This window comes from Typopeltis vanoorti, chromosome 14 (genome assembly GCF_054136105.1).
Source record: "Typopeltis vanoorti isolate ZY-2024b chromosome 14, IOZ_Tvanoo_1.0, whole genome shotgun sequence".
Taxonomy (NCBI): domain Eukaryota; kingdom Metazoa; phylum Arthropoda; class Arachnida; order Uropygi; family Thelyphonidae; genus Typopeltis; species Typopeltis vanoorti.
Window position 1 is genome coordinate 66,705,220 of NC_143562.1, and position 12,881 is coordinate 66,718,100.

Genomic DNA, 12,881 nt, shown 5'->3' on the forward strand with positions numbered 1-12,881 from the left:
GGTGTTCTATGTCTGTAGAAGCTTGTGTTTACAGGGCCAGTTTGCCTGTTCTGGGAGAAGAAAAACTCGAGTTTCCAGGTGAAAAATCCCCCTACCTTCATATGAGACTAGCTAACTTCCCTATTGTCGAAAGAGCCAGATAAAAGTTCCTCACCTCACTGATGGGAATCGAACCCAGGTCCTTCCGACCAGAGGGCTTTGTCTATACTGACTGAGCTACGGAAGCTCATTATCATTTATACATAGCACTATTTAGATCAGTTACTCTAACTCCATGCACATTTGTTCAAGTAAATCTTGTAATCAAACCTACATAAAATATTCCCCTCTCTCTCTCTCTCTCTCTCCATTGTGCATGGAGAGAGAGGGGAATATTTTATGTAGGTTTGATTACAAGATTTACTTGAACACACATAGTGAAGTGAATCCACTTATTAGAATTGGATTCATCTAGTTTTAAAAGTAGGATTATTAGATCCACATTGTATTCATTCACTGCAAATCAGATATTATTATCCAGATTATTACCTTTCCCTAATTTTTTAATTAGAGAACTCTTGACCTCTATTAAATTGTCTTTTAAATTCTCACATTAAAGTGATCTGCCATCAATTAATCCATTATTCAGATTATCTTGGGTGACTTTGTCTGAAAGTTTATACTAACCAACCAAGCTGACTTATTACACTGCTCTTTGCTAGACTTATTTGTTACTCACTGTGGTATTTACTTAATTTCAGCTGTTTTCTTGAACTTTCTATAAATGACAACAGTTTAGGTTAAAAAATATTGTGTGTGTGTGTGTGTGTGTGTGTGTGTGTGTGTGTGTGTGTGTGTGTGTGTGTGTGTACATACATATACAGGATGGTTCAAAATTCCACGTACAAACTTTGAGGGGTAGTAGAGAACATCAAAATCAACCATATTCACATAGGAAAGCATAACGGGAAACGCCACCCGAAAGTGATAGGTGGTGCTGTTCGGCATCGCTCCAGGTGAGCAATTGGGGCTTCCTCATTCAAGCTTTCGACGTCTTAAGAAGAATATGTCGTTTTGCAAACTCTGAGATGGCAGACATGCACTTCGTTTACCATATTATGTATCCAACTACTATTGAGCTGTTCAGTTACAACTAATAAAGTTTTTTACACTACTTACTGCTTTGTGTTATTTTTGTATCTTTGTGTCCCTGTTAGTACCTTCTGGTGGCATTTAGGGTCATGCTTTCCTATGTGAATATGGTTGATTTTGATGTTCTCTACCTCCTCCTCAAAGTTTGTACGTAGAATTTTGAACCACCCTGTATATAGATTTTTTTTTTTTTTTTTTTTTTTTTTTTTTTGTATATAGCAAGTGCTTTGCTAATATGTAAAAAAAATTTCTTCTTTACTTTTGAATGTTTAGGTTAAAGTTACAATGAAGCTTCCAAATACAAATGAAGAAAAATTCATCAGAATGCTACAACGAGGTGATTTTTTTGGCGAGAAAGCATTACAGAGGCAAGTTATATTTAAAAATATTATAAGTTGATTGTACTGTGTGCTGTGAGATGCATTTTTGTAATCTTGCTCTTCCATCTTAACAATGTTTATGATTATCCTTTAAATAATCACTTAGATGGTTATACCTACAATAGTACCTCGTATTTTATATATATATATATATCCCACCTAAAGACATTCACAAACATCCATGTTGCAGTGGATTCAAAACCTCTGACTTGTTGGTTGGAGAACAAAGATGCTATCTAACCAACCAGGCTGACAGTAGAACATTGAACTCATTTAAAGCTATTAATGATTTTTTTTTTTCCATTCACAAAAGACTATTATCCTATAATACCTAAACCCATTACCCTATAATGGGCTTAGGAATTACACGAGCTTCTGTAGCTCAGTCAGTATAGACAAAGCCCTTTTGCCGGAAAGACCTGGAAAGGTGAATTAGCCAGTCTCGTATGGAGGTAGGGAGTTTTTACACTCGGAAACTTGGTTTTTTTGTCCCCCAGAACAAGCAAATTGGCCTCGTGAACCATATACAGATTACAGTCAGGAATGCTTAATAAATGGTCCCTCCCAGCCATAGGCCTGATTCGTCAGTTATGCCGATCCCGAGCCCAGATAAAATGGGAGGGGGGGATTGAGATGGTGCCATACCTCCTTGTAAAATGGGTTCACAGCCATTGTATCATCATGTGAAATAAAAAAAGAATTACACTAGAGCAGGTCCTTGTTCAGTTTTTATTTATGATCCAGTTGAAAATTATTTGGTAATATGATTTGACTAAGCTATGTAGCATTGAGTTTGGTACTGACTGTTATTCATTACACATTTTTAATGGAATTGACTTACAATGCTATATAAGAGCAAAATACATTGTGTAATTTATTAAACTTTTGCTATTACATGCTTTTTATGTTACAAGGATCCTTATTTGAATTCAGCAAAATATTAACATCTTAATGAATTAATAATTTATTTTATGTAATGAGTTAATAGTTAAAAAGGTGTAACTGAACAGAGAGAGAGAGAGGGTTTGTTCAAGGATAATGTGAAAAGTGAGATCAAACTCTGGAGGAATAACAGGCTGATGTGTACAATTAAAAAAAAAAAGTTTAAGTAAAAATGCAATTCAAAGTGCAAAGACAGTTTGATTCTTTGGTGTTATATGGAGGGAGGGGGTGAGTAGGAAAGAGAGAGCACATGGATATTGAGAAACAGGATGAACCTATAGTGCAAGTACAATTTTTTTGGGGGGGGCTAAAGATTTTTCTATTTTTAATAATTCTATATTTTTTTTTTTTACTTTTTTTTTTTTTACTATTCTGGAAACTTGCTCTAGTGACCAAACACGGAACGTTTCAAGCTACTTTTAAGTCTTTCATTAAGTGGGGATGGCCTCACACTAACCAGTGAAATTCATCTCCCAACTAAAGTGATTCACAAACATCCATGCCAATTCAAATTGAGAATTTATATCTACAGCCATTTGAAGAGTGGATACACTAACCACTTGGCCAACCAGATACCACAAAAATAGTTTGTCTTGGTGGATTTATGTTAGAATAGCATTGTGCCTGTGGGATTTTGTGTCAAGAATTTTCAGTAGTTGTTTATAGTGAATGAGTGAGTTTATTATAATGGTGTTTGGTGTAATGAATTTTAACTCTGTAAGGAAGGAATGGTTATCAAAAATTCTGGATAGTTAAGTTTAGCATTTTTTTAAGGAAAAAAAAAAAAGATGGAATTGATATGAAAAGTTATGACCATGAAACAAGAGAAAGCTAATGGAAAAAGCTAAAAAGACATGCGGGAATTAACAGAGGAAAATAGTGTTCTGAATAATTCATATAGTTTTTTTAGCAATGAAAGACAGTATAACTAGGATTAAGGGTGCTACTTAGACTATTTAATAAGAATTAGAATCAGTTCTTTTTATGATACACCACAAGGTATGAACTGCTCTGAAGACCTTGGGGATAGGTGTATCATATCATTTTCAGGTTTCTGATAAGTAGGATTTGGGAGGTTGGTACTGGGTGGTGATGAAAATTATGCACCACTTTAAAGCTCTTGCATTTCTCCATATTATAATAGAATGAAACTTGCAATTTGTCTTTAGCAACTGTTCATTGGTCATTCAGCCCAACTCATGCAATTCACATCACTGTGGATTTGTTAACGATTGATGTAGTAAATGGTGTACAATTATTTGATAGCGGGCAATTCAGTAATTTATTTATCATTATTTGTTTATGATTAAATTACTACGTGTATATTTAGGATTTTTTGCTATTTTTATATAAATTAATGAAATTTGTTTTTTAATATAGTGAGGACGTTAGAACAGCTAATATTGTGGCCGATGATCCAGATGGTGTAACATGTCTAGTCATTGACAGAGAGTAAGTATGTGATATTCATTCACGCTAAGAGTTATAAGACTGTCAAAAGTAACATAATTTTGTAATAAAATGCTTTAAGTCAGCCATGATTGAAATGAAGTAATAAAGTATTTTCATAAATTAGGTATCAACCATGGAATGAGCATGTGTTGATATGCATATTTGTGTTTTAAATAATAATATACATTTTAACTTGATTCTTATACCTAATATCATCTATTATTTCTATTTTAGAGTTCTTTTGTTGATGTTTTTGTAACACTAGTTATTGTTTCACTGGCATTTATTACTGATGTAAATGAAAAGTTATATTCTCTGACCATGACTGTTTGCTGGTAATGTATTGGACTGTCCAGAATTCTCTTCCAGGTATAATGAGGTGGTGTTGTAGAATCATTCTGATGGTGAAATGTATCCAAGGAATATTATCCTATTCAAAACTCAACATGGTCTGTATTTGTAGAGCACAATGATGTGTGACTAATGTATTTAAGAAATGTTTTGTTTCGGGTCTGATGGTTGAGGCTGATCAGTACAGATGCTTAGTCCTATATTGTATTTATCAAACAACATAAGTTATCATTCCACTATTCTCACTTTGATCCTTTCAAAAAATAACAGACAGATCCTTTAATATTCAACAGCCCCTTTACTGATTAGAAGAATACTATTTAATTGCCCATCTTGGGGTATTTAGAAGATTGAGAACCTGTGCTTTTACCATTCTTGACATTTCTAATTTATTTGATTTCGGCCTGGCATAAGTACCTTCTTTGTTATGTCTATAATTAGTCTTTCTGTTTTTCTTTCCTGTTTTTCTCTTAACTGTGCTACTGCCTCCTTTTACCATATTGGCATGACTAGTGTCAACATTCACAAACATCCAGACTGATCTTCTTCTGCCTTTTCTAATTGGATGGCTAGTTTCTTTTTTTGTTGTGGTAATTTTGCTTCATGTCTTGTTGGATGGTTTTCTATCTTTTGATTTCCTTTTAATACAAGTATAGTCTTGTATTTGGAAAGCCTAAGTTGGAATCATCTGGGAGACAAAAAACATTAATAAGGACTTTTCATCTGCAGCAGGAATATGGAAGTGAAATGGTTTTGCTTACAGGAAACTTAAGTTTCCCCAGCATTTACACACATGCTAAACAGAGAAACCTTAGACAGCCATTCCATAGTCTTAAGCTATATATGAGCGATGCAGAACTTTGTTCGTTTCTGTGCAGTTCTCTTATGGCCACTGATAACCTTTTCCATAATTTTGATGACTGTACACTCTATTCTTATGTCTCATATGATAAACTTTTATAATGTCAGTATTTCAAGTACTCTGAATTGCACTGCTTCCTGCTATATGTCTGTACATGTGTACACTACCTTTGAACTGTCAGTTTAAACTTAATTGTGCTCAATTTGTGTGATTAAGATGAACAACATGTGAAGTAAATTTTCAGATATGAAAAAGTGTTATCATATGGTCTCAGTTCTTTTATCAAATATATAACGTGTTATTATATGGTAAGTCATTTCAACTGGCTCAGATTTGACAGAAGAGGACTTTGCTCCCCATTCTGTTTGTCTGACAGAGTTGAGTTTACAAGGCAAGCTGGGTTCATTGCTTTTAGGGGCTCCTACCAAACTCTCTGCCTACCATTGGTGCAGAACGAGGCATACTGTGACTTGTTGGACCACATGACTTTATTCCAGTCTTCCAACATCTAGTCATGGTGTTCCTGACACCAGTGTAGATGGACTTTCCGGTTCTTTGCAGGAATCAGTAGTTTTTGTATAGGTATGTGACTGCCGATACTGATTCCCTTCAATTCCCTTCACATAGTTCAGTGAGATGTAAGTTGGGAACAGCCTTCATTAAATGCTTCAGTCAATTTCTGCATGCAGGAAGTTCTGTTTTTATCTATATAAGCCTTCTCAGACAACAGCAATCTCATTCCAGGCAGACTGTCTCAGGACCACAGGTGTGCCTCTTAGACAAGCAATGTGAGTTATTTTTCCACTTATTAAACATCTGGGAATCTCACCTTTTGAGAAGCTAGTCAGGTCTGGTATTTTCAGAATCATGGCTTCAGCCAGAATCCACAGTAAGCCCTTTATCAAATTCAAAATTCTTTTTTTTTTCTTCATTGTGATCCACACTATTGATGATTACTTACCAGCAGCATTCTTATATAGTTACCTAGAACATATGGTGATGCACATGATCAAATATTTTGCATATACACTGTGTAAGTGACATTTATATACATCTGCATAAAGGTTTCTAATTCAGTGATCGGTATATGCATATAACTAAGCTTTATTAAAACATAAAATGTGGTGTTCTAAATGAAATTCAGATACTCCACTTGAATGGAATGCTCAGGATGCTGCTTTTCACCTGTTCATCTCCTGACCCTGTTCAGATTCCAAATCTTCCCAAAGCTTAGAATATCATTAAGTTTTTCTAAGGTTGGGCAGATTCAGTTAATCATTAATCATGCTTACAGAGACCCACTTTTCCAAGTAATTCACATGTCTTTTCTATGGGTAATCATATGAATGTTGTTCCACTGAAATGGTATTAACATTAGAAGCAGCCATCCAGCAAACTTTTACATTCTAGCTGCCATCCTGCCCAACCTGCTTCTCTTCCATTCTATCTTCATTTTTGGAATAGCATTTTCTCATAAAATGCTTCTCAGCAACTACAGCTTCCTGTTATTCAAATAAAATATCAATGGGTTCCTTCTTTCCAATCCTTGTCCATATACAACACTGGCATGTTATAGCTACTGCAACTTATATATTTTTTTTATGTTGCACCCACCCGTGAAAGGTTATTTGCAAACGTATAGTACATTTTGGTACCGTGAATGGACTTGAAATTTAAAAAAAAATTTTTTAATCAATTTTATATATTTTTTTGTATTTTTTTAAATCTGTTTTTTACATAGTCTGGAAACACTGCTCTAGAGACCAAACATGGCAATTCTTCAAGCCACTTCAGGCCTAAGAGAAATGGGGGAGTGGTCTCACACCGGGCGAGAAATTCGTCTTCCACCTAAAGATGATTACTAACATCCATGTCCACAGCAGGATTCAAATCCTCAGCATGTTTATTGGAGGGTGGTTACACTAACTACTTGACTGAGCAAGCCAGTGATATATATATATATATATATATATATAATCAATTAATTTAATACAGTTATAAAATTTCCAATTTCTAATAACAAATGCACATAATTACATATTCATTGTTCAGATAACTATATCCCAAATGTGGAAAAAGCTAGTCATTCTTGTTGTATAGGGGTTTAGAAAGGCCACACAAGATTCTTTGAACAATCATACAAACTTAAAGGAACTATGATAATGGAATATCATTTCCTGCCATTAAATATGGTAATCAGTGATTTGCCATGGTTAGCTCATGGTTACCTTTACTCTTGAATATTTTCAGAAACATGAATTGTTTTTGATAATTTCAACAAAAGCCATCCAGCCAGAGTGGAATTATAATATGCATTTTTGCAGGTTTATAAAAAAAAATAAAAAAAATAAAATAGGTTTTTGTTTGCATATAAAAAGGATCAGGGGACACTATTAGCCGCACATGCAAAAATACATATTTTGAAAAAAAAAAAAAAAAAGAATAAATTGTTGAAGAACAGATGGAAGGAACATCATCAGAAAACATATTGTAAACAAACTACAAGAATGCCTTTCTTTTTAAACAGAGAGTAAAATCATCTCTTGCAAAGAAGCTACTAATAACAAAGATATCTTAATAGAAATGGATGCTCCAGTGATCAAACATGGAACTGTTCAAGCCATTTCAAACCTCCAATAAGTGGGGAGGTTGTCTCACCTGCAGTGGAATTCATTACCTACCTAAAGTTAATCACAAACAACCAATACCCACTATGGGAATTGAACCTGCAGCCTGTTGGTTGGAGAGCAGATATGCTAACCACTCAGGCTGATTAGCTAAACATTTAGCAAAAGCTTTAATCCTGCTTACTAGTAGGTCATACCTCTTTTTTATATATATAATAAAAATTACCCATTTTTTTTAAATCTTTGAATCAAATAATTTTAAGCATTACTAATATCATGGTTAGTTGGACATCACTTTCTTTTCCACCAGTATCCCCCTATCTGACTCTTTACCATTAATTAAAATTGTTTTCCTCCTGATATCATTGATCTTTACAGTTACTTTACTTAGAATGTCAAAATATAGAACAGAAGATACATCTGTGGATTCTTTACTCTCACCTTCTCTTTCCAATTTTTACATAAAACATTTTGAAAAAGATGCTGTCAAATACTGCCATTCTTTAAGAGTACATCATTGATGTACACTAGCCAGACAGAAGGTATATCAATGATGTACTCTTCAACTATATATTTTAGTCAACAGTATGTATTATAAAAACTGTAATTAATGGAGGCATGAAACTGTTCTAACTAGATTTTCCTCACAGCACATCTTATCTGATAGCTACAATTTTAAGAGAATTAACAAAATACTTGCTCCTTCCCTCATTTCACAACCTTCTCAACATACAGATTACAGTAATGGCATTACTGTTCCCTTTATTCAGGGCACAGCTGAACAAATAGCATATCAGTCTTCAGGGAGCCTTATCTGCTCCCTGAAGACTGTCTCCTCTTCTCTCAATTTAATGTGTATATGAAGTTTCTTGTACTTGCAATTTGTCTTACTGTGGAAAATTGGAAGAAGATAAGAAATAGATCTGCTCTCCCCCCCCCCCCCCATAGTTATGGTCAATTAGATCCAGCAGACTATTCCATGGACACCCTGCACAGAATCAAATAGGAAAAACTGCAAGACTTATTTTTCTTTTGAATCAGCAATAGATTTTAAAAATCCAGCTTAGTCTCAATAAACATATAGTTGGGTTGGGGAACTTCTCAATATAAGGAAAACAGTAATTCTCAGCCCTGGCTTCCTACCAGTGCCATTAAAGGGCATCCCTCCTGGGACTTTAAGCTTTCAATCTAATCATTTGCATCTTTTTTGTTGCTTGTGTGCACGTTACAATTCTAGTTTTGCATCCCCAAAGATCTGTGAGAGACATGAAGCATTGGAGTCATTAAATACCCGACCAGTCATGGCAGATGAAAATATATCAACCATCTTATACTTTTTGTCACTTTATTTCAATGGGGTTTCAATAGTATTGCAATTTTAACATACTTTGCAGCTGTGTTTAAGTTGATGGATATATATACATCATGGTAGGTTAGGTTGTTAAACCATTGATGAATTCATTCTTAGTGCTATCTGTTAAACTTCATTCTGTTAAACTTAAAAAAAAAAAAAAAAAAAAATTAGCTTCAACTAGCACTTAAGCCCAAATACATGATTTAAATACTCTTCTTTTAATTTCTAGGTCTTTCAACCAGCTGATCAGTAATATAGATGAAATACGTGCTAAACGATATGATGAAGAGGTGCCAAAGAGGAGGTGGGGTTATTTTAAAATTTGTTGTATGGAAGCTGGTAAATTAGTGTGTAATTTAATGATGTTAAAAATCTGTACAACTGCAATCATTAAAATTATTACTTTTAGTGTTATTGATGGTATTTATTGTGACTCAAGAAGAATTCTTCTTTTAGATTAATTAGATAAACAGAAACTATTTGTTATTCTTTTCATCATATATTCCATAAGTATAATAATGATGTACCTTATGCTAATACATTGCAGATTGAATTGATTCCAGCTATCTTTCTCTTTCTCTTGCAGAGAATGAGCATTTCTCTTCCTGCACTTGAACGTAGTATGTTATACTGGTTGTTGCAAACACAACATATGTGGTTCATTATACACAGCTAAGAAGAAAATAAATAAATAATTAATTTTTTGAGTTAATATTTCACTGGATTTCTCACCAGCATCTTCATAGCACAAATTACAGCTGTACAATCACTTAGATTGTTTTAGAAACAATTAAAATTATTCTGTTAAACTAAACTAATGTCCTGTGAAAGTCACTCTAAAGTGACTTCTATAGTGATTATCTGTATGACAAGCCAAGTCTAGTAGACTATGTCATAGCTACTCCATCACACAGGATTAAATGGAAGAGGACACCTGTGCTGCATAGAAGTCATTAAAGGTTTGAGAGGCTATTTTTGGAATCAGTATCAGCTATAAAACATAACCTCAACAAGTATACTAAGTTTGCTAAAGATCCAGGAGGCAGTCATTCTAAGACCACATTTATCCTGACTTTTTGGAATGAAGTTCATTTTTATTCCAGATCCTGGAGGATAGGACATTAGTTTCTTTTTAGTTAAAATTGTCTCTACAACAATCTAAGTGAGTTCTGTATGTTTTACTACAGTTGCAATTTGTGCTCTGAAGATGCTAACTAGTGAAATATTAGCTTAATAAATTATTTTCTTTTTTGTGTTGTTTATACTATAAAGAACTGTCATCAGTAACCACCAGTCCGCACGGTTAGCCTAGTGGCTTTGTGCTTTGCAACCATATGCCCGGGGAAGGAGTGTCCTAGGGTCAATTCCCGTCGACGACGTGAGGAGCTTAAGGATCTTCCTCAGCCATAGCCAAGTTAGCCGGTCTTGGGCACTCTTTGGGTGTGCACAGCAGGGTTTTTCATCCCACAAGCAGGCAAACCGGCCCCATGAACACACATGGATCTACAGCCATAAATACTTAACTCCCCCATGAGGGGGCTCGACTTGCCCCAATAGGGACGGGGGAGAAAAGGGAGGGAACTCCATACGAATAAATAAATAAATAAAGTAACCACCAGAATCTAAACCTATATATGCATATATCAACAAAATAATGAAAACATTTATTAAACTTTAGCTAATTTGCAAGCAGTAATGAGGAACAAAAATGTCATAAGCCATCAAATACACTACATAACTATTTGATGGCAGTGCATGATTTAAATTTTAAAAGTGGCTTCGCCAACTCCAAAAAAGAGAAACTTATGTTATCATTTGTGGATTCTTCCACCAAGTTTCAACATTCATTACCATCTCTTTCTTTTGGGAAGTCCTCATTACTGAAATCTCTTAATTTTGCTAGTACCTTGATCTCATCATCACTACTAGCCGAGTGCAAAGGAATATTATAAATTATCATTGAATTAGAACAAAAACTTTCTGGTGGTTATATTTCATCATCATCAAATTCCTGCCATGTACCCTCAAGGGGTGTACAGGATATCACAGTACTACATGAAAAAATTACATTATTACTAACTTCCTATCTACAATTTTCCTCCAAATCAGTCTGTTACTTGTCAAGACTCCAACATTATCAGATCTTATATTTCTATCGTCTAAGGCACTTTGTACCGTATCAATCCAACACTATATCTTGGTCTTCCTCTGGGTCGTTTTCCTGCCAACCTGGCAGAGAACACTTGTTTTGCTAATCTTTCCTCTTCCATTCTATTTAAGTGACCATACCATCTGAGATTAGCTCTGCTAACGCATTCCTGGATGCTGACAATGTCAAGTTCTTTCCTAATATCCTCATTTTTAATATGATATTGCCATTGATGCCATCTGTTCACGCCTCTAATCTTTCTCAGGACTCTCATATCTGCGGTCTCTAGTCTTTGGTCAAGTGTTTTACTTCTGACCCAGCTCTCAGATCCATAAGTTAAAATTGGTTTGAACACAGTCTTGTATACAGCTAATTTAGTGTTCCGACTAATTTCTTTCTTATTCCATATGAATTTATTCAATTGACTTCCCACGATACCAGCTTTGCTGATTCTGTTGTCTATTTCTATATTTAGTTTACCATCTTCAGTAAAAATTGTGCCTAAGTAGCTGAAATGTTTTACTTGTTCCACAGGTTCTCCATTCACAACACAGTTGACATTTTCAATGATTCTGCCTATTTTCATTGTCTTTGTCTTTTTATTGCTGACCTTCATACCATATCTATTACAACAGCTATTCAATTTAGTCAGAGAATCTTGCAGACTTGTAGCGGATTTATTTAGAAGTATAACATCATCCGCATAAAGCAAAGAGCTGACATTAACATCTCCAATTTTGATATCAGGTTTAATACCACATTCCTTCATAATGTGATCCATATAGATAATGAATAACAGAGTGGATAATGTACATCCTTGTCTCACATCAGATTTAACATTAAACCATCTTCCTGTACTTCCTTCAATTCTAACTGCTGACTCACAACTCAAATAAAGACTAAGTATTGCTTGATATAATGCCCCATTGACACCACTGCAATATAACTATTCAATACGCTGCAATATAACTGCAGCGTATTGAATAGCTTCTCTCTTGGCACCTTGTCATATGCCTTTTCCAAATCGACAAAACTTAAATACAGATCTTTGTTATATTCCCATGCTTTCTCGCCTATTTGTCGTAAAGTGAAGATCTGATCCTGACAGCCTCTATTTGGCCTGAATCCAGCTTGTTCTTCACCAAACTTTTCTTCCACAATTCTTCTCAACCGTTTCTCAAGTATACTTGCATAGATCTTGCCAGGAACACTCAGTAGGGAAATACCTCTGTAATTCTCACATTCAGTTTTATTTCCCTTTTTATATATGGGTACTATGAGAGCTCTACTCCAATCATCGGGAATTCGTCCCTCTGTCCAGGCTTTCTGAACTATGCAGTGCAGCCACTGTAAGACTCTTATACCACCATACTTCAGCATTTCTGGTCGAATATCATCTACTCCTGCTGCCTTTCCACATTTCAAGCCTTTGATGGCTTTTTCTACTTCAAGTATGGATATGTATTCCTGACTGCATGCCTGGTCAGTGTCTTTTTATCACTGTGCTGTCATCACTGCTTGTTTCATTTAGCAGTTTTTCAAAGTAATTACTCCATTCTTCAAGGATATCTTTTTCTCCTGTTTTCATTTCACCTTTATCATCTCTAATTCCTTTTACAGCACTCTTTCCTCC

The 12,881-nt window shown here is 34.8% G+C and overlaps 1 protein-coding gene across 1 annotated transcript in view; it reads left to right on the forward strand.

Annotated features, from left to right (window-relative positions):
- Window positions 1-12,881, forward strand: part of for (cGMP-dependent protein kinase for) — a 308,955-nt gene that overhangs the window by 217,119 nt on the left and 78,955 nt on the right. Inside the window, exons 7-9 of the mRNA XM_090404405.1 lie at window positions 1,405-1,503; window positions 3,838-3,905; window positions 9,329-9,403. Coding sequence (XP_090260531.1) covers window positions 1,405-1,503; window positions 3,838-3,905; window positions 9,329-9,403 — 242 coding nt within the window. The remainder of the gene's footprint in view (window positions 1-1,404; window positions 1,504-3,837; window positions 3,906-9,328; window positions 9,404-12,881) is intronic.